The sequence below is a fragment of the Desmodus rotundus genome, chromosome 12 (genome assembly GCF_022682495.2).
Source record: "Desmodus rotundus isolate HL8 chromosome 12, HLdesRot8A.1, whole genome shotgun sequence".
NCBI classification, from domain to species: Eukaryota; Metazoa; Chordata; class Mammalia; order Chiroptera; family Phyllostomidae; genus Desmodus; species Desmodus rotundus.
Genome location: NC_071398.1, coordinates 44,158,110 through 44,181,684, shown reverse-complemented (window position 1 = coordinate 44,181,684; position 23,575 = coordinate 44,158,110). Strand labels below are relative to the sequence as shown.

General features: G+C 59.3%; 2 protein-coding genes across 6 annotated transcripts in view; one reads left to right on the top strand and one right to left on the bottom strand.

The window, feature by feature from the left end:
* The first annotated feature begins 2,448 nt into the window (after window positions 1–2,448).
* BBC3 (BCL2 binding component 3) lies at window positions 2,449–13,774 on the top strand. Of its 5 annotated transcripts, XM_053916091.2 has the most exons (6): window positions 2,449–2,631; window positions 4,887–4,996; window positions 5,420–5,488; window positions 8,903–9,191; window positions 10,575–10,765; window positions 12,672–13,774. In XM_053916091.2, exons 4-6 carry the CDS (start codon window positions 8,918–8,920, stop codon window positions 12,786–12,788), a joined length of 582 nt encoding a protein of 193 aa, XP_053772066.1. In that variant the 5' UTR covers window positions 2,449–2,631; window positions 4,887–4,996; window positions 5,420–5,488; window positions 8,903–8,917; the 3' UTR covers window positions 12,789–13,774. The 5 variants fall into 5 exon arrangements, with proteins under 5 accessions (XP_053772066.1, XP_071075929.1, XP_053772068.1 ...); XM_071219828.1 differs by lacking the exons at window positions 2,449–2,631; window positions 5,420–5,488 and having other exon boundaries at window positions 4,978–4,996; XM_053916093.1 differs by lacking the exons at window positions 2,449–2,631; window positions 4,887–4,996; window positions 5,420–5,488 and adding an exon at window positions 5,209–5,340.
* Window positions 13,775–18,452: 4,678 nt separating this feature from the next.
* The window catches only part of SAE1 (SUMO1 activating enzyme subunit 1), a 58,184-nt gene continuing 53,061 nt past the window's right edge, over window positions 18,453–23,575 (bottom strand). Inside the window, exons 8-9 of the mRNA XM_024569383.4 lie at window positions 22,320–22,389; window positions 18,453–19,435 (exon numbers count right to left, since the gene is read on the bottom strand). Of these exons, the coding sequence (XP_024425151.1) occupies window positions 19,343–19,435; window positions 22,320–22,389 (163 nt within the window). The 3' untranslated portion in view covers window positions 18,453–19,342. The remainder of the gene's footprint in view (window positions 19,436–22,319; window positions 22,390–23,575) is intronic.

Here is a 23,575-nt window from a genome sequence, read left to right as displayed (position 1 = left end):
ACCCCACTACACTTGGCATTGTCCACACACACCGTAACAGTGGCTCACATGCACGTGTCCCCTGCTCCACGACCAGCACGTTAGCTCGCTGTCCTCGTGACACACAGCACACTCACCATGCACAACATAATACAATCCCACAGACACACACAGCAGCACGTGCAATCCCATGGCTGTGCAGTGTTGTGTACACACACTCAACCACCACGGCATTCACACACAGTCCTGCTGACACACAGCCTTGCGTAGACACACCCGTGGTGTCACAAACACATGGACACATCCGTACAACCACACTCACACAACAGCACCATGACACGCCGTGCTCACACTTTCCTGGTCACAGCATCATTGCCACACTTACCCTGACGCTACACAGACACGACCCCGTGGATGCACACCATCTCCGCCACGCACTCCGGCTCATCACACCAATCAGCGTGCCGGCACCAGCCACACAGCGATACACCATCACACTCACACAGCCCAGAACACCCTACAGGACCACACTGACACAGTCACACACGCCGCAGCCTGACGCAGCCACCAGCCTCATGGGCCAACACCCAACTCCCAGCACACGGCACAGTCTCACAAACTTGCAGAGGACTCTCCAGCACACACGCAGTCACACAACCCCCTCCCTGGTCCCAGTAAGATGTGTATGTCATGGGATCCTGGGGGAAGGGATGCTGAGTGGACTTGTGTGTGTGTGTTTGTGTGCTCTGCGTGTGCTGATGCCTCCCCCTCTCGGCCCTTCCCCGGGGGGCGGGGCCGAGCGGCAGCCGCTGTTACCGGGTAAACTTCCCCGCCCCCCCCAGCGCGGCCATTAGTCAACCCCCCCCAGGATGATGTCATCGCCTCATTCTGGAGGCTGAGTAATCCTCAACTCCGCCCCCCCCAGGTACCAGGGAAGGGGCGGGCCGCACCTGGGCTCGCCGGGCTTTGGAGCTGGGGGACCTTGGCTGCCCTGGGTCTCCCTGGGGTGGGGACTGAGGAATCTGAGCCTCCCTGGAGTGACCTAGGGGCTCGCATCCGGGTCCCTTGAAGCTGGGGGCTCCCAGCCCAGGGTCCCTGTTTGACACCTAAAGGTGCTGGGGGGCTGGATCTTCCAGACCTCGGGTCCTGGGCACCCCCAGGCACCCTCTGGACCACTGTGAGAGGCTGGATGATTTAGCCCGCTGTCTGGGGGCGGGGGCGGAAGGGGTGGTCTGAGAGACTCAGGGCTTAGATTCCAGGTTCCTTGGCGCTATGAGGCCTGGGACGCTGCTATGGGGCGGGGGTGTGGAGTCCCAGGAAGGAGAGGAAGTGGCCGTGGGTCAGATGCCCGGGGGATCGACAAGCCGGACCCTGGGGGAAAGGACTCAGAGCTGAGGGGAGCTGGCAGGTCTGCACCCTGGGCTGGGCAGGTGGTCACCTGGATGAAACGGACACCTGAGGGCCTGGGCACTGCTGGGAGGGAAGGTTTGGAGGGGGCGAGGGCCTTCCAGTATAAACATGGCCAGGGCTGGAATGCCCAGGGGCTCTGAGGCATCTTAGAGGACCCAAAGGCCTGAGTCCCACTTCCGGTGGAGGCGGGGTGCTTAGTTCAAACTTTTATAACATCCGACAGACAGGCCTGGGTCCCCTCTGGGGACACCCTCAGCCCTTGTTTCCTCAGGCGGGGAAACTAGCATCTCCTGGGGGAGGGGACTCATCCTCATTGGCACAGGACAGGGAATGCCTGGGTCCTTTAGGGAGGGGCGGGGGCACCCCTACTTTCATGCCGTCAGGACGCCTGGGTCCTTTTCTGGGGGATCCTCAGCTCCTGTTTTCAAGCGCCACGATGCCTGAATCCTGTCTGGGGGCGGGGTGTCAACCAGCTCCTGTGTTCATGGGATCAGAATGCCCAGGTCTCCAGGGAGGGAAAAGCTGGGTCCCTGTCTTCCCAAGACCAACTCTCAGCGTACCGTCCCGGCGGGAGGGATGGGATGCGCAGCCCGTTTCCAACCCATCCCAAGTACCCATCCTCATCCAAGGGTGCTGGGCGGAGCGGAGGAGCGGGGGGCGGGGGGCGGTGGCCAGTCCAGGCCTCACCCCGGCCCGCCGCAAGCTTGCAGGCCGTGCGCCTGGCAGCTCCCCGGGGCCCGGCTCCCCGCCCCCCGCACCGAGGGCTCCCCCAGATCTGGGCAGGCGGGCGGGCGGGCGCGGTAGCGACCAATGAGCGCGCTCGCCGTCTCTGGGAGCCGGGCCGGCTCTGCCCGCCTGGCATTGGGCACGCGGTGGGCAGCGGCGGGCGGGGCCTGGGGGGTCCTCGCGCCTGGTTGGGCCAGGCTTGTTGCTGGGTAACGGGGCGGCGAGTTTCCCCTGGCAACGGCGGCGGGTACCGCTCACTGGCTGGCCGGGAAGGAGGGGGGGCGCGGGCGCAGGCAGGCCCCGCAGACCCCAGCAACAGCGCGCGGCCCCCGCCCCGCCGGGGAGCGGTAACCTTCACACGCGCCGGCCTCTCGGACCCTGCGGACGCCGGCGCCCCCGCCCAGCCCCCACCGGCTCCAGTCCAGCCTCCGGGCTTGGGAGGCCGGCTGCACAGAGGGGACCCAGGAGGCCCCCTCTCCACCGCGGAAGGCCAGGACTCAGGCCCTGCAGTGAAAAGTTAAGTCCTTCCCAACTCGCTCTTGCCGTGCCGAGGAATCTACTTCCCCAGAATGGCGCACAAGTGACTGGGGAAGGGGGTAGGTCTGCCGTAGACTAGCTGGGACACTTACTTCTTCAACCGGCACTTCGCACGGAGGCTGCTCCCGCCGGAGACTGCTCAGATTGCCTAACAAATACACACTCACTTAATCGTCACTTTTAATTTTGGGTCCTTTGGTGATCCCACTTTGTACAGATGCGGAAATGGGGCACAGAGAGGGGGAGCTACTTGATCGAGGCCATCGACTGAACGCAGGTAGCCTGGCTCCAGAATCTGGCTGTTTACCACTGCACCGGCCGATGCCTCTCTGGGAGGCATTCAGATTCAGAATGAGAAACTAGTGGCTGACCCTAGGGCCACTGGTCTGAAAGCCCTGCCCCAAGCTAGAGGTCCTAACTTAAAGTCCTTGTTTGGATTCTGAGAGAGTCGGTAACCCCCCCCCCCATACACACACACACACTGGTAGTAGTAATGCTGGGTAACATGTATGAAGCACCCACTAGGCCATAGTGCTTTATTTTTATCGGCCTTCTCACTCTGCAAAATCCTGTGACATAGGGCCCTTCCTTGTCCCAACTCACAGATGAGGAAGTTGAGGCACAGAGACACGACCACTAACCCAAGGTCACACCGCCAGTAGGTGGCAGAGCTGCGAATTCTAACTCAGGCCTCTAGACCCAGAACCCCCTCCCCTGGCGAGCTCAGCCTGCAGGCTTCGGAGGGATGGGCCACAGCTGTGGGTCTCGCCTGGGAAGTTAGGGTGTCGTAACTTGGAGCAGGATCTGGACTAAGGCGTGGGAAGCATCTTCACTGGTGACACTACTTAGGGCCTGGTGACTCTTGGTCCTCTCCCACTCTCTCCGAACCTTACCCACCAAGCCAGGTTCCGCCAGTCCTTCACACTCATTTTCTTCTCAGGAAATCATTCCAGCACGTGGGGCCTCCTGGTGTTTAGTCCTAGACTGGGCAGCTTGAGGGCCCTGAGCAGTGAGCAAGGGGTACGGGCTGGACGGTGAGCTAACCCAGGGCTGGGGCCTGCCTCTCTCATAACTTCATCACTGCCAGGCACAGAGCAAACACTGGCCATAACCAGTTACAGGAGTGATAAGTGCATTTATTAGGCGCCTGCTACATGTCAGCCACTGCGCTCATTTGATGAATGTCTACAGTGGCATTTCTCAAACACCTTTAAACTCGGCCTTTAAAGTCAAAGATACACTTTCTGTGTGACCTGGTGTGTACTCACCACGTATCAACAAAAGTTTCACAAAACAGCATTTCCCTTTGACTTCTTGATTTTGAACGTGATATTCTATTTTGTATTGTTTTAAAACTCTGGTCGGGCCCTGGCTGGTGTAGCTCAGTGGACTGAGCACGGGCCTGTAAATGAAAGGCTCACTGGTTCAATTCCCAGTCAGGGCACGGGCCTGGGTTGCGGGCCAGGTCCCCAGTAGGGGTGTGCAAGAGGCGACCACACATTGATGTTTCTCTCCTCTTTCTCCCTCCCTTCCCCTCTCTCTAAAAATAAATAAACAAAATCTTAAAAAAGAAAAAAAAGTCTGGTCAAGAGCCACTGGAGTTGCAGGTGGAAGGAACCTACTGCAAAGGAGCACAGGGAAGTATTTAGGTGACAGAAAGGCTCTGAATCTTGATTGAGGTGTGCTTCTGTCACACCTCACCCACTGGACCCTGAAAAAGAGTGAATTTTATTGTGTGTAAATATATCTCCATCAACCTGAATAAAAACAATAAGACCCACAAAAGTGATTTCACAATCCATGGTTTGCTCACGACCCACAATTTGAAATCCACTGGAAGGAAAGAAAGAAGGGGGAAGGAAGGAAAGGAAAGAGGGGGGGAGGTTGAATTAGCCCCCAATATTGAAAGCAGGGAAATTTCTTCTTTTTAAAAAATTATTAAGGCACACAACTGTAATTGAATAACAATTAAAAAAATTTTAAGTATATTTATTTATTTATTTTTAGAGAAGGGGAAGGGAAGGGGAAAGAGAAGGAGAGAAAGGTCAATGTGTGGTTGCCTCTCCCACGCCCCCTACTGGGGACCTGGCCCACAACCCAGGCATGTGCCCTGACTGGGAATCAAACCAGTGACTGTTTGGTTCCCCAGCCTGCGCCCAGCCCACTGAGCCCCAGCAGCCAGGACTGACAGTAGGGAGCTTTCAAGTGTGGTCTGCATTTCCCGTGTCTCTTAGGAACTCACAGGATCTGGCCCTGGAGGAAGCCCTGTCTCAGCACCGGACAAGCCCACCGCTGCTCGGGACTGGCATCCCTCCTCGGCCAGCTCAGTGCTGGACACACAGAGGTGACTCACCCTGTGGTGACAAGGCTTGGGTGGGAGTGTGACACGGAGGGAATAAAAAGTGCAGGGCAGACAGAGCCCCAGGGTCCCAGGGGAAGAGAGGACAGGGGCCGGCCAGCCGCCGCTGGGGCGGGAGTGACAATGGGAAGCTGAGAAGGGAAAGGGAACTGAAACCCACGGGGCGGGTGAGAGGCCGTGCCGGGGCTGCTGCCCGGGCATGTTCGTGCCAGCTGCCTGGGGTTCCTTCTGGCCCCGGGGCCACCGCCAGATTTGTGGCAAGTGTGGCCAGGTGTGTCTGCTCCGCAGTGTGTCCTGTCAGTGGGCCCGTGTGCAGGAGCCTGCCACAGGTGTGACTGGGTGACTGCTGGGGGCCCGTTTCTTTCACGTCTGGCTTGATCTTTGTCTCTGAGGGTCAACTTCTGACAGGTTCACTGTGTCAGCTGTGAGCCGGGGTGGCTGTTTGTGTCCCTGTGGGAGTGTCATCCAGATCGAACTGTACGTTCAGGTATCCGGGACAGGTGTGGGTGGGGGTGTGCGCTCGCGAGTGTGCGCCTGCCTGCTCAGTGGGGACGTCCCGGCTGCGGGCTCGGTCGGTGTGGGTGTCTGTGCACCTGCGTGTGTCGCTCTCACCGGGTCGGTCTCCCTGTCCCGGCGCCTGTGTCAGAGTCGCTCTCTGTATTTGTGTCTGGGTGTGTGTGTGAGTGTGTGTGTGCGCGCGCGCGGCCCCGCCCCCGGCCAAGGTGTGCATCTGTGAAACTGTGGCTGTGTGTCGGAGTCCGCCTGTCTGCGTGGCCCTGACAGCACGTGACTCCGCGCACCCGGGGGTGTGCATGTCTGTGAGTCCCAGTCAGTGTGTCAGTGTGTCAGTGCGGGTCCGGCCGTCCCGCGTCGCCCCGGGCCAGGCCCCGCCCCGGCCCCGCTGCAGGGAAACCCCCGGTGCAGAGGTAGGGGGCGCGGCGCGCGCCAGCAAGTCCCGACTTGTCCACAGCGGGCGGGCGGGGCCGTGGCGTCACGCGGGGGCGGGGCGTGGGACCCGCCGGGCGGGGGCGGGGCGGGACGGGGCGGGGCAGCCGCCGAGCTGGCCCAGGATCCGCCGGGCTGCCTGAGACGCGGCGCGAGCCACATGCGAGCGGGCGCCTGGCTGCCGCAGCAACAGAATCGGCAGCGGCGGCCACGACGCGGACGCGGTTGCGGCCCGAGCAGCAGCAGCAGCAGCCACAGCGACAGCAGCAGCCACTTCAGTTAGAGCAGCAGCAGCAGTCGCCGCAGCGAGCGGCGCTCGGCGGGCGCGCCCTCCTGAAGGAAGCCGCCCGCCCCCGATCGCCGCCCCCTCTGGAGTGTTCATGCCCCCGGGGTGAGTGTGCGCACCCTGAGTCCCTGCTGGCCGCGATTGGCCAGGCCGGGTGGGCTCCCTGGAGGAGGTGGCGGGAATGCACGCGGAGAGCACTGGGGGCGCACTGCATCCCCACCGCGTGCCTCCCTCTCTTCCCGCTCTCCACCCTCACGAGGGCCTCGGGGCTAGGCTGGGGTCGCCGGGCTGGAGGCACTAAGGGTCGAGGAGCGCAGGTGCCTCAGCGGTCTGGCGGGTTTGTTTACAAACAATGGGGTGCAGGCTCGGCAGCGCCCCCTGGTGGCCAGTGCGGCCCCGGGGAAGTGAGTCGACCCCAGCTGCCCCGGCCTCCGCAGTCCGGGAGGGGCGGGGCGGGGGTACCGCACGGAGGGGCTGCCACACCCGGGGCGCGCGCCCGCTGGGGGAGGCGACAGGGGGCGGCTCGCGGGCCGCGGAGTCTGCGGCTCCTGCGGGCGGGGGCTGCGCCCCAGCAACAGCCGGTTATTGGCCCCGCGTTCGCCTGGCGGGCGGGGCGGGCGCACGTGGCGGCGGCGGGGTGGGGGGGGCTGTGACAGCGCAGGGGGGCGCCTGGCCCCGCCGTGGGAGCGCGCGTGTGCGGGGTTGTGGATCTGCAGGTGTCTCGCCCGGGTGTGTGCGTGTGTCCGGCTCCGAGTTTGTGCTGGGGTCTGCAGGGAGTGGTGGTGTCCGTCCGGCTGGGGTGTGCGCGTGAGTCCCCGTGCGTGTCTGCGTGGAGTGCTGTGTGTCCGCCCTGCCTGAGGGGTGGGGGCTCTGTGCCTGTGTGGCGTACCTGTGTGTGTGTGTTTTCTCTGCGAGAGTTGTCTGCGTGTGCTGTTTGGGGGTGATCCCGTGGTGCTGTGTTGCTGGCGTGTGCTGGTGTGTGCTGGGTGTGTGTGTGTGTGTGTGTTTGCATGCGTACCCTGCCCGATGGGCTGTATTTGTGCGCTCGCGTGTCTTGCCTGTGTGGACTATCTGTGATGGTGCGTGTCTCCAGGGCATGTGTCTCAGCTCCGCGTTTGTAATGGTGTGCCTGCTGAGTGCCCACGTCTGTTTTCTGTCCAGGTGTCTGTGAGTTCTGCACAGTGTGAGTGTGTGTGTGTAGTGGGGGGGGCTGTCTCCGTCTCTGTTTGGCTTGTGTGTCTGGCACTGGTGTCTGGGAATCGGAGACCGTGTCTCAGTGGGGTCTGTGCGCGCAGGCAGTGGGTGTTGCTGGCAGCCTCTCGTAGGGGGCTGTCTCCGCCTGTGTGTGTGTGTGTGTGTGTGTCTGTTGGGTCTGAGGGGCTTGTCTCCGCGATCGGCTGGCTCATGCATGTCATGTGGGCTGCGTGTGTGCAGTGTTTATGTCAGTCACGTGAGGCCAGTGTTTTCTATGGGTGCGTTAGGTGTGCGTGCTGCCAGGGCTGTGTGGGATTAGAGTTAGTGGGTGCGTGTGGCGTGTAGCGTGTCCAGGGCTGATGGTGGGTGGCGGTGTTTTGAGGCTGGGGGAGGAGGAGGGTGGGCTGGCGCCCGCCGTTCTGCCGTGGTGCCTGTGTGTCGCTGCCGGCGTGTGGAGTGCTGCGTCCAGGTCTGAGGACATGCGTCCCAGGGTCTGAGAGTTGGTGACAAGTGGGTGTGTTTCGGTGGTGTTGGTCTGTGTGTGTGCGTGGGTGCCCATGTTGGCGTGTGTATGAGTGCGGAGGTGTGTATGCCTTATCTCTTGGGTGTGTGTGGGGGAGGGGTATGTGTGTTTGAGAAGTGTTTCTGTCTGTGCTTATGTTGGCTGCCCTGTGGGTGGCGGGGGGGGGGGGCGTCAACAGTGGGTCAGCGAGTGAGATGCTGACACTTTGTGTTTGCCTGTGATGCGTGTGTGGGGGCGAGGTGGCGGGGACGGGTTGTGCCGGGCAGTCTGCACAGTTTGTATAGCCCTTCTGATGAGCTGTGCGTGTGTCTGTGTTCACGTTTTGGTCAGTGTTTCTGTGTGTGTCCTGGGGAGTGAGTCGCAGTGTCCGACACTGGGGCCATCTCAGTGTTTCTGTGCAAATGGGAGGTCACACTGGCCAGTCCTGCCTGAGTCCTTACATGTCTGTGTCCAGTGCCCTTCACACACACCCAGGTTTTCTCCCTGTGGGTCCTGCGTCAGTCCCTGTGTGTTGGGAGAGCCAGCAGGGTGCCTGAGTGCCCTTCATGTGGGCCCGCTGCTGTGTCCCAGGAGCTAACCCAGCAGCCCGTGTCCTGTGTTTGGCTGAGTTTGAGCTGTGTGGCTGTCACCCCTCACACACAGGCACACCTGGCAGACCCCTTGCACTTGCTGTGAGAGCCGTCCTGCCCCTCCTTGTCCCTCCTTGTGCCCATCGGCCTGTGCTTGGGAGGCTGCCCCCGGCTGAGCACCGGGTCAGCAGCCCCTGGGTGTGTGTGTGTCTTGTGTGGCCATCACCTCCACGGTCCCCTCCATCAGGGCCCAGTGTGTGTGGCGGGCACCCTCCCTGCCCCCACGCGTGCTCATCGCAGTGTGCAGGAGTGGAGGTGCCCTGGGGACCCCTGCACTTGCTGGCTGACGGCACCTCTCTTCCCCTGTCCTGCAGGCCCCAGGGAGCGCCATGGCCCGAGCACGCCAGGAGGGCAGCTCCCCAGAGCCGGTAGAGGGCCTGGCCAGAGACGGCCCTCGCCCCTTCCCGCTCAGCCGCCTGGTGCCCTCGGCTGTGTCCTGCGGCCTCTGCGAGCCCGGCCTGCCCGCTGCTCCCGCCGCCCCCGCCCTGCTGCCCGCTGCCTACCTCTGCGCCCCCACCGCCCTGCCCGCTGTCACTGCCGCCCTGGGGGGCCCCCGCTGGCCTGGGGGCCCCCGCAGCCGCCCCCGAGGCCCGCGCCCCGACGGTGAGTGCCCGCCCGACACCAGGGATGATGGGAGCCGGGAGAGAGACACTGAGGAACTGGCCAAGTGGGAGCGGGTGGGGGGAGGTGGCGAGCCGGCCGGGCCACAGGGAGGGTGTGGCCTGTGTGGTCTTTGTGTTGCAAGAAGCAGGAAGACGGAGTAGGAGGCTGGGGGGTGGGGGGACGCCGAGTGGGAAGTCCCTCCTGGAATCTGACTGCAGTCCCCGAGTGGCAGCCCGTGGCCTTTTCCGGGCCTGGGGCAACAGCTGTTTCCCAGCCCCTCTCCCCTAGCCTGGGTCCCTTTAGCCCCCCTGAGGATTGTAGAGGGAGAGTGTGGGCAGAGCGGGAGGACGGTCACTTCAGGACTTTGGGGAGGGGTCGAGGGTGGCCTTTTGCCATTATCTGCGTCTTTTTGGCCGAGGTCCGCCCTCTGCGCAGTCCTGGAGGAAGGAGGGGGGAGGGGCCATTGTGTTGGGAAAGTGTGTGTGTTAGGGGTGAGCCTTGGGGAGGGAAGGGTTAAAGGTCCCCTGCCTGATGGGCTGTTAACCCTGTGGAGCCCAGTAGCCCCATCCCAGCCGGTACACTCGGTGGCAGGGGAAAGACTGTCCCGGCTGCCCTCCCGCCCCACCCGCCCTCCAGCCCCACCCCCAGGGAGGCTCGGAGAGAGAAACTTCTCCAACTCAGTTCCCTGGAAGTGGGGCAAGAAGGGACTCGAGTTCAAGACAAGTCCCAGGTGTGGAAACTGAGGCCCTGAGTTTGGGCCTTAGGGATCCCTCAGGCCAGGACCTGGGGTGACAGAAGGGAGGAGACGTCAGAGGGGCTGAGAAGGGGGTGGGGCTGGAAGGCATCCCCTGCATCCCAGCCCCCCAGGCCCATGCTCCGAGGCAGCCAGCCTGGCCTTCTGGTCTCCAGGCCACATCCGGAGGTGTGGCTTCACTGTGGTTGGACACGAGAGGCCAGGAGACCTGAAGCTTGTGACTCTGGGTGTAGCCAGTAGCTGTATCCCTGTGTGACCTTGGGCCACTTCTTAGGGTGGTCCTCAGTTTCTCTATCTGTTAAATGGAGCAGGCAAAATTTAGCCCCGTTTTAGATTAGAGGTACTCAGGTCAGGTGAGAGGAAGGCCTTCCAGACTAACGTGGGTTAGACAGGTGACTTCAGAGAGGCTGCCCCAAGGCCTCTTACTGTTTCCTGGTGCCTGGGGAGTAGGAGCTGACAACTCAGGCTCTCAGAGGGGACAACGGAATTGTTAAGAATAAGGCGGGAAGCAGAAGAGAAATCAGGCGCCCGGAAAAGGGAGAAGCAGGCTCAGGTTAACTGGTCCCCTAGGAACACCTCCGGGCCTAGAGGCATCATGGGCGCTGACCACACCCCTCGGCTTTTCCCAGGTCCTCAGCCCTCACTCTCGCCCGCGGAGCAGCACCTGGAATCGCCGGTGCCCAGCGCCCCGGGGGCCCTGGCGGGCGGCCCCACTCAAGCAGCCCCGGGAGTCCGGGGGGAGGAGGAGCAGTGGGCCCGAGAGATCGGGGCCCAGCTGCGGCGAATGGCGGACGACCTCGACGCTCTGTATGAGCGGCGGGTGAGTGCTGGGGGGAGGGGTAGACGGCAGGTGGGACTTCCCGCCGGGGAGGGGGCTGCGGGCGGCCCCGCCAGATGTGCGGCAGCTGCTGCCCTGCGCGGCGGGGTCGCGCCGGGGACAGGCCAGTGGGAGGGGCGGCGCGGCCGCGGAGCCGCCGAAGGCCCCGCGCGGCGGCTGCCACGACCCGGGCCGGGGCTGCCCGGAGCGCCGCGGCGCACACGAGCCCGCGGCCGCGGGGACTGAGGGCGGCGCTCGGCGGAGCGGCTCATATATCCCGGGCTATTTATAGCCGGTGAGTCAGCAGCGGCGGCGCGGCCGCGCCCGCCCCTCCCACCCGCCCGCGCTGCAGGCGGCGCGCCGCTCGGCTCCCGGAGCCGGGCGGGGGCGGGGCTCCAGGCGGGAGGGCCCGCCCCCAAGCCCGCTGCTCCTCCTCGGAGGAAAACAAAATATCTGAAGCCTGCAGCAGGGAATGGAGAATAACAAACACCAGGGCGCCCACCCGGGTCTCTCCAACCTGAACCTGACACCCGCGCTGCCTGCTTATTCAAAGCAAAACAAAAACCGGATGTTGTGAAGCCCCTTGTCCCCCTCTGTGACCCCATTCCTTTCCCCCTTCCCAAGGAAACCTCTCAAGCTGGCTTGTCCCATTCCTCTGCAGGTGTGATTCTTTTACTCCGTATTTACCAGGCCATAAACAATGCTTAGGACTGTGGGGCGTTTGTGGCATAATCTCTAAGACAGAGTGTTTCCCTCCAAACTTTTTCCCTCTCGTTTTTGCTGGAGATTCCTCCACACGGGCAGAGGAGCTTTGGCTCACTCACTTTAACCGCTACGTAGCTTTCTGCTGGATCAACATACAGTATCCACGTTCATGCTCTCATTGCTGGATCGTTAGGATTTGAAAACAAATGTTTCACATATTATTTGTTGGCTTTTTTGTTTTCTTCACTCTTCCAAATGAAGCACCTTTCCAGGAGCACCCGCGTGTCTCCAGAATAGATATCTGGGTCGTTTGCCCACCCTCAGCCTTATTAAATAAATATTTGCTCACTTGGTCACCCACGTGGCTGTGCCATGGAGCGCCCGGAAGCCATGTAATGGTGGCAGGCTGTTAAACTTCCGCCAATCTGATGTGTCCCCTTTGCTACCTCTTGGCTGCAGGAGTTGGTGGTAGGGAGTGCGGAGGAGACAGGGTCTGTCTGGGACCAGGCATCCCACCCACCATTCGGATGCTTTATCTGACCTTGTTCTCAAATCTAAGATGAGCTTCTCCTTCCCAGTACGGGAGTGGGAGAGTGCTGTCGCTAACTTTTTATTTTTACCCGTGGGAGTCTTCTTGTGTCTAGCCTCCTTCTTGCCCACTTTCCTAACAATTTGGAGCTGAGAGGGTCCTAGAGGCCACCCCACGTCTTCATCCTGCCCCCCGAAAGAGGGTAGGGGTCAGCTTTGCCTCCATATACTTCTGCGCAGCCTCAGCACAGGTGAACTGTTCCCAGTTCTCCTCCTTCCACATATTGTTCTAGATTCGCTGAGACTGCGGGCTCCCTGCTCCCTTCCCTCCATCTTGCTAGCCTTTGGCGGGGGGGGGGGGGGGGGCAGTGTGGGCTGCGATCCAGCCCCATCTGTTAGCCCGGAGTGACTTCGGTTGGGTGACTTTCTCACCTGGAGATCGATAACATGCACTTTTATCCTTGCTTGGGGTGATGACACTGGCCCACTTGGGCAGAGGAACTGGGATTTGAGCCCATCTGACACTAAGAGTACCTACATCCGAGGGTTGTCCGGCTGAGGGGACAGCTCACCCTCAGGACCATGCCTCCTCGCTCTCGATGCCCTGGGACCTGACCACGCCTGGGCCCCTGTCACGAGCCCCCTCTCTGACTTCCTCTTCTCTCTCTTTCCCTAGAGACAAGAGGAGCAGCAGCGACACCGCCCCTCACCCTGGAGGGTCCTGTACAATCTCATCATGGGACTGCTGCCCTTACCCAGGGGCCGCGGGGCCCCTGAGATGGAGCCCAACTAGGTGCCTGCACCCGCCTGGCAGACGTCGGGGACTTGGGGGGCAGGACCCTCCCGCCTCTTGACGCCCTGGCCAGAGCAGGGGATGTTGTCTGCACCATGTAGCATACTGGACTACCAGCCCTGCCTGTCCCAGGGGCGGGCCAGGGCAGCCCCTCCAGACCCAGCCCCGGCCTCGCCTGGGGTGCACTGATGGGGACACGGACTCCTGGGCCCCTGGCTGAGAAGCCTGGGGAGAGAGGGCTGACGGACTCAGCGTCTAAAGGCGGCGGTGACCGAGGGGGTGGGGACTGAGCCACCTGCCTCTGCCGCCCACCACCATCTCAGGAAAGGCTGCTGGTGCTGGCTGCCCGTTCCAGCTGCAGGGGTGACACTGGGGGGAGGGGTCTCCCACCCAGTGCTCCTTCACTTTGGGCCTGGCCTCAGGCCCCTGGTGCTTCCCCCCCTCCTCCTGGGGAGGGGGCCCGTGAAGAGCAAATGAGCCAAACCTGACCACTAGCCTCCTGGAGCCAGAGAATGGGGTGCGTCTGCCGGCTGCCCCCGCCCAGTGCCCAGCCGTCTTCCCTGAGCCAGCCGGCAGGTGGTGGGCATGCCTGCCTCACCTTCATGTGGGGGTGGCCAGGAGGGGCCCAGACTGTGAATCCTGTGCTCTGCCCATGACCACCCCCCGCCCCCATCAATCCCATTGCATAGGTTTAGAGAGAGCACGTGTGACCACTGGCATTCATTGGGGGGGTGGGATATTTGGGCGGAAACCGCCCCAGCCTTAGTCCCCAGGGCGAAGCGCTGGGGGGAAGACGGGGGAGTCAGGGAGGGGGGAGTCTCAGAAGAGGGAGGAGTCTGGGAGCGGGGAGGGATGGCCCAGCCTGTAAATTTCTGTATATGCGCTGCTGTAGATACCGGAATGAATTTTCTGTACATGTTTGGTTAATTTTTTTTGTACATGATTTTTGTATGTTTCCTTTTCAATAAAATCAGATTGGAACAGTGGATACTCTTCCCGCCCTCCTTCCCCGCCACGCCCCGGTCTGCTTGGAGCCCCTGACCCGTCTGGGTCCACGGGCACACCCGACTGTGTGTGGCTGTTGCTGCGGGAAGGCTGAGGAGCGTGTCCCGCTCGGGTGCCTGTCCTCCTCCCACTCAATGCAAAGCCCCGTGTGGTGGGGGGGTTTGGGTGCTTTCTCATTTACACCCCCCCACTGGATAAGGTATATCATAGGGGCTCAGTATTTACTGACACATGAGTGACCTGTGAGGAGTCCCAGGGAACATGTCAGTAATGAGACAGACCTTGTCCCTGCTCCCATGAAGGCACAAGGTGACATCTGGGAGACCATCAGGCTAAGCGCAGAGTGAGGTTCACCTCTGTCTCTGCCCTGAGGCCTAGCCTAGTGCCTGTCTTAAAGAGCTGGTGTTGAAAAAAAAAATAGGGGGCCTGGCTGGTGTGGCTCAGTGGATTGAGTACCAGCCTGGGAACCTAAAGGTCACTGGCTCGATTCCCAGTCAGAGCACATGCCTGGGTTGCAGGCCAGGTCCCCAACAAGGGGTGCATGAGAATTAACAACACGTTTCTCTCCCTCCCTTCCCCGCTCTAAAATAAATAAAATCTTAAAAAGAAGGGTGGCCCTACAGGGCAGATAGCCAAGTGCTTTTTTGTGCCCGGGGTTCAGATTTCAGCTCTGCCCAGCTCTGCCCCCCTCACGGGAAATGGCTCTTCTCCTAAACCAGGGCCAGAGAAAGGGAACCATCATCATTGCTATTCCACCTGTTTATGCACTCATTGGTTGTTTCTTGTATGTGCCCTGACAGGGGATCAAACCCACAACCTTGGCAGATGATGCTCTAACCATCTGAGCTACCCTGGCCCGACCATCTTTTTCTTTTTTCTTTTAAAGATCTTATTTGTTTAGAGAGGAGGGGAAGTGGGGGAGAAAGAGACAGAGAGAAACCTCGATCGGTTGCCTCTGACACACTCACAGCTGGAGACCAAACCCACAACTCGGGCCTGTGCCCTGACCAGGAATCGAACTGGTGACCTCTCAGTTCACAGGTCGGTGGTCAATCCACTGAGCCGCACCAGCCAGGGCTGACCATCTTATTGTGACAGAGTCAGAATGTTTGCTTTAGTCTTATATATTTCAAATGAGAGGGGAAAAATGTTTTTAAATGTCCCCATTTATCTACCACTCCTAACGCTCTTCAATGTGTCCTGGAGTTCCAATTTTCTAATGAAACAGTATTTATTTATTTATTATTGATTTTAGCATGGGGGACAGAGACAGGGAAAGAAACATCGATTTGTCATTCCACTTATTGATGCATTCATTGGTTGATTCTTGTATGTGCCCTGACCAGGGATCAAACCTGCAGCCTTGGTGTTGGGATGATGCTCCAACCACCTTAGCTAGATACAGACAGGGCTGGTATCTTCTTTTTAGTAGAACCAAACCTACCATGTTGAGGACTGAAAGTGGGAAATCCCACCCCACCACCTGGTTGTTCTAGTCGTCCGTGTGGCCTTCTCCCTGGGAAGCAACGTGCTGAGCACTCCTGCAACTTGGCGGAGCTGAGACTCAGGGGACCTGGCAGTGAGGCCCACAGCTAAATCCCTGCCATCTGCAAACTGTGCGACCTCTAGCAAGCTGATCCCAAACTTGAACCTGTGCCCCTCACGGCCTCCAAGTGCTCCCATCCTGCAGTGGTTGCTTCTGGAGAGATTTACTTTTCACTGCTCATAGTTTTGTCCTTCCTTAAAAAACAGAACTGCGTCTTTGGGAAACTTTCAATTCTGCCCAAACCACAAGCGAAAAGTACAATGCTACCACCCTGCAGCCTTTTGGAAAGAATTCCCATCTCAAATGCATTTAGATACCCTGTAACCTGAGCATTTAGCTTTGGAGAGCCTTTCCCAAGTGCGTGCACAGAAAACAGGCTCAGTGTCACTCAACGGCAGCCTGATTAAATAGCTTACGGCTCATCTGTGGTTTCGGAATTTGATGCCTGATGCGCTGACAAGGATCTCCAAGGCAATGAGCAAAAGCGAGTTGCAAAGTTCTCTCTGAATATGCGCAATAGCAGCTAAGAGAACATTAGTTCACTTAACGTTCACGCGTCAGAGGGATGTGCGACTATCATCCCATTTCACAGATGAGGCGACTGTGGTGCAAAAAGGTCCCTTGCCCAAGGCCCCAGAGCCAAGTGGTACAATCTGGATTTGAACTTGACAGCCTGGAGGGGTTCACTCTGGGAGCTGGGTATGAATGTGGATACACCCAGCCTACACAAAAAGCATCTCGTGTTTCTCTCCGAAGTCCTGAGTTTGGCTGCGAAGTCGGCCGCCCCTGCTACGTGGCTGACATTGAGCTGACAGGCCGAGACGCGGTGGGGAAGAATCTCTTTCCTCTTATTCCGGTATGTTGCCTGAAGGGTTTAAAAAAATTTTTTTTTAGATTTTACTTATTTTTAGACAGAGGGGAAGGGAGGGAGACAGAGAGGGAGAGAAACATCAGTGTGTGGTTGCTTCTCACGTGCCCCTCCCCACTGGGGACCTGGCCCACAACCCAGGCATATGCCCTGACTGGGAATCGAACTGGCAACCTCTTGGTTCACAAGGCAGAGCTCAATCCACTGAGCCACACCAGCCAGGGCACCTGAAGGTTTTAATACAAGCTTAAACAGAGTCCACCTGCCCTCCCGGGCCTAGCTAAAGGCCCTCCCTTAGCACTTGGGCCTGACCAGTGGTTTTCAGCGGTGACTACCAGGTCTATGGACCTTGGGAAGGCAGAGCCCAAGTCTCCTTGTCCTAGTCGAGATCAGAGGCACAGCCGCTCCATGTCCCCCATGAAAGCATTGTCCATCAGCCCACAGTACATGCCTCACCGCTTGGGGGAAGCTGTTTCCTTATCTGCAACATGGACACAGCAGCAGCAGCAGCAGCAGCTTCCAGGGTTGCCGTGAGGACCCAAACAACTTGCCAAAAGCACCAACATTTTGGGCCCTGGCCGGCATGGCTCAGTTGGCTGGAGTGTCATCCTATAAACCAAAGGTCATGGGTTTGATACCCGGTCAGGGCACACACCTAGGGTGTGAGTTGGTCCCTGGTTGGGGCACGCTCAAGAGGTAACCAATTGATCTTTCTCTCCCTCCCTCCCTCGTCCTCTCTCTAAAATCAATAAGCATGTCCTCAGGTGAGGATTAAATAAGCAAGCATTTTGGAAAGTACCAGGCAGGTAGTGTGAACACATTAGCATTATCATTAAGCTCTTTGACCTGCAAACTACAACCTAAGCTTCCTTTCTCCCACCTGTACAGCGAAAATTGGATACACCTCAGTAGATAAACACGTATTCACCAGAGAAATGCAGGAAACTGACGGACTGGATCTCCACTGTAAGAATGCGGGGCTGGGATGGAACTAAGAACTTTTTATTGTAGTTTTTTACTTTTGTCTTTGGTTTTGAGCAGCACCTGTCCCAGCAAAACGTTCTGAGTCTTCGGTACATTCAGCACTTACTGGAGTTGGGCTGCTGCACAAACCAGACAACAGAAGTGGGGCTGGCAGTGGGCAACCCTGGCCACCCCGAGGCAGCTCCAGCACCCCGAAAGCCTGTCACTTCCGTGGAATGGATCCTCCTTCCCATGTGGGCTACCCAGCTCCTGGAGGTACCAGAAACCACAGGATAACTTCCGTGCACTTCCTGGAGACCAGGGAAATCCATTTTATGCTAACACTGATGTGTAATATGGGAGAAGGTGCAATTTGAGGAGACGAGAATAGACACATTTCTTGCCTGGGGCTGGCAGCTTCCAGCACACCCTCCCTGACTCCCGAGGGGTCCTCTCTGGATGACTCAATCTCTGCCATGAGAGGTACAGGGTGGAAAAGTTTGAGAAGCTTCAGAGAAGGCTACATGTCAATTTTGTTTTTATCCTTCCAGACCCACCTGCGCCCCCTTGTGACCAAGGCCCCACATTGCAAGGGTGTTCATTAGCTCAACTTTTAGAAAGCCTGAGACCTGCATTAAAACCGATGACCGTGGGGACCACAGAGGGGGCCCTCCAGAAACGTAGCCCTAGTCTCACCTAGGGTGGAAGCAGGGCTGACCTGGAGGGTCGGGAATGGAGTTCTGCCTCCCGAGACTAGCTCTTCCCCCACCCCCCACCCCAGTGCCATGGGATTACAACAGGCAAAGAGCTGATTATCCCTTCCAACTGGCCAGGTGCAGACCTCACAGGGTTTTACATCGTCGGGACAATTGTGGTGTTCAATGACAACCTTGACTCGTCCGAGCCGTGGGACCGGGGCATGTTACTCACACATCACTGCCTTCACAGTGAGGCAGGCCCAGCCCACGTTTACTCTGCACAACGCCCCCCGCCCCACGAGAGGAGCTACGTAGAAGGCGGCACCAGCACCCTGGTTCACTCCCGTCCCATCACTGGTTCTCGTCCCCGAGGGCAGCCACCACTACCTGACCTACTCAGCCGACAACCTGAACCAGAAGCCTCTGTGCCCCCACCCCTGCTGCAATGGGCAGACGAGCGAGTGATCAGGAGTTGGGGGGGAGGAGTCTTGGGGTCACGTTCAAGCAGCCAATGAGATTTCTTCAGGTTTGAAAAGGTGAAAGGCGGAGGAAGTTTCAAATGTGGAAGAAAAACAAACAAATCCTACAGCAAATAACTTTATTTCTACCATTCCTGTTTAAAGAGCCATGGAAATCTAGAAAGTATAAAAAAACAACACAGACAGCTGCCATCCGGGGGGTGAGTGAAGGGCCGACAGCCCGCACACCAAGTCCCCAGTGCCGCACCGGAGCTGGGCCTCCACGAGGACGGCTGCTCCCTTCCAGCATGGCCCGCACGTCGGAATCCCCAGGGGGTGGGACCCTGGCATCTGCCCTTTAAAATGAGTTTTCCTCCTAATTTTCAGCTTGAAGGCCTCGCCCGAATGCCCATGAGGACCTGGGACGGTTGCCTCTGTCCCCAGAGCAGGCTGGGACTCACTAATCCTCAACTAAAACACAGGAACGGCACACCAGGTGCCACCTGTTGTTTTGCAGGGTCTCGAACTTTGGAGGAAATGCATCCTGCCTGCCCTGGCTTTTCCTCTCAGGGCACCCGTCCGCCTTTGGAACTGCGGTCCCAACAGTGTTGCATTGGGCCTGGGCCTTACTCCCCACCTGAGGTCATGCACCTCTCTGCGTGACCTCAGGCGGCGAGCGGCTCCTGAGCAACCAGGCGCGCTGCTTCCTGGCAGGCAGCTCCAGTGGTGCCCCAAGGGCCTGGCAATGCCGTGGCAGCACTGGGACAGAGCGGTGTCAGAGAGCGCTCTCAGCTGATTGCTACCCAGGAGCTGGCACACAGTCCTGAGCAGGGCGGGGTGGACACAGCCGGGCCCTCTGCCCCCTGGCGAGCAGCGGCTACTGGCGCTTGGAAGGAGCATGTCTGCACAACCTCACCGCCCGCACGAAATGGTCCGGATGGGTCCAATGACTTTGCTTTCTCTCGCGCGGACAGGCCTTCATGGGGGAGGGCGCGGGGACGCGGGCGTGCCGGGGGTCACTTAGGGCCGAGGCACTCCACAACCCCACTCCCCTTCATGCCGTCGAAAAAGAAGAAGTTGTTGTGAGGTGGGTCCCTTTGAGACAGGGCCTGGGAGAGAAACAAGGAGAGCTTTAACATGGAGAAAATGGAGGGGGGGAGCAAACCACCCCCAAACCCAACCCTCCACCAGCAGTGTGGGCAGCGGTTTCCTAACTGAGATTGATTTTGCCTCCCCAGGGGCCAGGTGGCCATCTCCCAACACACCCTCCACCCCCAGATACTAGTGAAAAGTTCATTTAAAGAATCAGAGGTGGAAGAAGTGAGCCAGCTGGGCTGCGCGGGCTCAGGAGACAAGCCACAGGGGCAGAAGAAGGGCCCTCGGAGCTCAGGAGGACGAAGGCAGAGACGCTGTGCCGGGAAGAGGGGAAGGAGGGGCCAGCTGCGCCCTCAGACCAACCGTGCAGCCTCTCTGAGCCCCACTTTCCCCGTGCACGACAAAGGTAACAAGTGTATTATCCTAGGCCTTAAAAGATGATGCCTCAAATACCTTAAACAGTGCCTAGCATGGAGGCCGCCACCTGGTAAATGACAGGGATAATCATTTATGATTCTGACCGAGAAAAGCAGTGATTCACCCTGATGTGCCTGGCTGCGGCCTTCATAAGCCGCAGGGACCTGTGGGGACACGCACCGCACAAGACTGCTCCTCCAGGAGGGGCCTGGAGCTGCCCTTTTGCCAAGGGCATGGCGATGGTCTCATGGGGTTAACAGGAGGACATGGCACTTGCAGGACAGGGCTGGGCAGCCTGAAACCCAAGCTGATTCACGCGGGCCTGCGTGTGCTGGGTTCGTGCACGTCCGAGGACTTTCCTGCGAGGTTCCGAACCCAAGCAGGGTGACCTTTGGAGGAGGATGCCATCCACGCAGGCTTCCAGGCCGTGTTCCCGGGTCCCCGGGGCACCACGTTGCCACTTGTAAGGCAGGACCTCGTGTACAAGGTCAGCAACTGCTCTCCACATCCCAAACGTCTCCTTGAACTGAGCGCCAGTCCCAGTCTGCTGCCTCAGCTGTAAAATGGGGACAGTTGCACCTGCTCCGAGTGGGCCTTCAGCCACTTGCCCTGGGAAACGCATCAGCACCCACTCCGTGTCAGGTGCTCAGAGCGAGTTCTAGGTGAGTGGGAGCCACCGCTGCTGACGGGGCCCAAGTCCCGTACCAAGGTTCGAGGACCCCAAGAGCTCAGCCAGGTAGGAGGGCCCGAGAGCCCACAGCTGCACCTCCGAGAGCCTAGAGCGACGCCAAGTTACAGGAGTCGACACAATGCCACCTAACATGGAGCCCGGGGTGGCCACTGCTACCACCACCACCTGCTGTGGACAGCGGGGAAAGGAAGGGCGACTTCTGCCCGAGGAAGCACAGCACTCAGGGATGTGGCAGGATGCCTGGAGTCTGCAGCGATGTGAGGACCGAAGGGAACCAGGATGGCTATAGGGATAGGCCTTTACCCGTAGCCACCACCTCCTACCGCTTCCTTTCTGAGGGGTCAGAGGGCCTCTCGGCAGAGAAGGGGGGAGGCCCGTGGCCCTCGGACCGCAGGGCCTGCTGCCAGCTGACTGAGGCTGGGGCCCTGTTAGCTGTGTATGTGCGTGGGGCGGGGGGGACAGGACATGGGGTGAAGCAGGGCACGAGGTGAGCATCGGGCAAAAGGTAAAGCACTTCCCAAGCCAGATGGGGGTAGGAGGAGATTCCAGACACACCCAGCAACCAGGAATGTGGAGTGCGCTGGCACAAACAGAAACGAGATGCTGGGCAACAGCTGTCCCCAGCAGGCCGGGAGGAGGGGCTGCACTGGAGTTAGGGCTGGATGCAGAGGAGCCGCCGCAAACAATGGGGTCCAGGCCGTAGGCCACGGGCTGGGGTCCGCGCAGAGCACATGGACCCACGTGGCAGGGAGCACGGGCCGGAAACCAGACTGCCTGGGCACGTCCTGGCTCCTCCACTTCCCCGCACCCCCACCTGGTGTTGTACCTCAGGGTCACCACACTTCCTACCTCGCAGGGTGGCTGTGAGGGTAGGTGAGTTCAGTCATGTAAAGAACAGCTTGGGTGGCGCATGGGGGACTCCCAGTGCATGTCCTCTGTCCCTGCTGCCCCTGCAGGCTACGAGACCATGCACACCCCTGCCCCCACCTCACACTTTTCCCACTGCTGCTCTCTTTTGCTGAACCAGGCACAACCCCGCCCCAAGGAAGGAAAAAACAAGCCGCTACCGCAAGTCCACTAAAGCATGGAGACCCTGACAAAGGTAAATTTAACACCTTTAGGCAAATAGCAAAGTCCCCAGAGGACATAAAATGTATGGAGGTGTGCTACAGTTTCAGCAACCCAGATGTTCCCCTAGAAGAAATTTAAAATGCTGTGCCAGTGATAGGTCACATGGCCCCAGGTGACATGCCCCCCCCACCCTCGGAGAGAGCCAAGGGCACCCACCCGACACGCCACAGGCCGCCCTGCAGAGCCCTGCAGGGCTGCTGGCACCGGCCACGGGCACTGATTCCCCTCCTCCTCTGTGAAAACCTACGGCGAGGCCGTGGTGATGGACGGAGGGTAAGCACGGACTGGGAGTCCCCTCTCTGGGCCTCAGTCATGTCCTCCCACTAAAAGGGGACCATGGAAGCACCCACTGCATAGCGCCACGAGAAGCACGATCCCTGGCAGATATCCTACGCCCCAGACACGCGATCAGCCCAGCTGGGGGCGGGTAGACAGCACCATGTCCAGCTCCGGGCTTAGCTCTGGCCAGGCACTCAGAGGCCTTTTGCTGAATGCCCAGCTGATGGGCTGGAAGGGGAAGGAAGGAAAAGGGTGGGGAAACTAGGAGAAGCCGGGTCCAAGGAACCAGGGCGCTCAGACAGCCCCAGGGCTCACGCTCGTACATGTACAGGGTGTGTGGAGGGGGATCAACCGTCGTCTGCTCCACAGCGACTGTTTACCTTCACGATTTCCTGGGCCAAGATCCCTCCAACCACGGCGCACACTGGGGCCATCTCGGAGAAGCAGTACCTGGAAGAGAGGACACACGTGATGAAGTGCTGAGGAACAGACGCTGCTAGGACAGCAACAGGCCCGGTGCCCAAATGAATCATCTCCTATCAGGAGGAGGCCATTCAGGAGGCAGCCCTGATGCCGGCCCCTGGGCGAGAAAGTCCGATCCGATCCGGGTTCGCGGGTGGCTGGGAACAACCTCTGAACCTTGGCAGGTGGGAACTGTTTGACAACACTTGTTTTTTTTTAAGTTAACGGAAAGACTGTATCTGTGCCTCCTAAAAACACAGTCCTACAAATATCGGATATTGCAGCGCCCCGGTCACATTCTCGCAGTTCTCTCATGACCCCCATGGGCGCTGGGTTCTATGTGCTGCTTCCGGAAAGGTGCCAGGAGGAAGGCCTGTGTTAACACGCAGGCCCGGGCAATCTGGGACCTGAAATTAAAGTACAGGGACTGAAAAAGTCTTCGCTACCCACGTGGATACCAGCTCTCCCAGGCCAGGATGGGGCATCCAGGGGACAAACTTTAGCTGATCCTGTCACCGGCCCCTCCAACACCTGTCCTGGGGAGCTGAACACTACTGGCTCCCACCACATGCCCGGAGGACGCACGCTCTGCCAGTCCCCAGCCCTGGACTCCACGGTGTTTCTGAAATGAACAAACGGGGACATCAACAAGGTGCGGCTCCCACCCCCAACCTTCCCAGTCTGTGCTCATCCTTCTAGACATGTTTAAAAGTGTGCACACCTGAACATGTGCAATTTTAAAGCCGAGTAATATCAACTACATTTAATTCCACACCATCACCTACTGATGGGTATTTAGACTGCTCAGCATCGTGACAACACATCCTGGCAGAGATGTCCCAACAATTCAGGAGAATCCCTGAATACAGAACCACTGGGTCCCAATGCATTTTGCCCAACTGCCCTCCAGAAAGGCTGTACCCATCACCACCCCCCACCAGCGGGGTGTGGAAGTGCCCTCCCCTCACACCCCGGCCAGCACCAGCACTGCCGTCCGCCTGTCCACAGAGGGAACTCCTCCTCCCGTGTGCAGGTCCAGCGTGGAGCTACCACACACACCGAGGACTGCATTTAAATGCAAAAAACAAAACACACCTATTCTCTTATGATCATTCCACACAATGTTGTTTTTCCCTCTTAAAACTATATTATTCTCTTAGTCCTGGATGGTGTG

Bases quoted from the DNA above. Each gene is read 5' to 3' on its own strand.
- BBC3 (XM_053916091.2), top strand. From the start codon at position 8,918: ATGGCCCGAGCACGCCAGGAGGGCAGCTCCCCAGAGCCGGTAGAGGGC. The intron at 9,192-10,574 runs GTGAGTGCCCGC...GGCTTTTCCCAG, and splicing joins CCGAGGCCCGCGCCCCGACG to GTCCTCAGCCCTCACTCTCG. The intron at 10,766-12,671 runs GTGAGTGCTGGG...CTCTTTCCCTAG, and splicing joins ACGCTCTGTATGAGCGGCGG to AGACAAGAGGAGCAGCAGCG.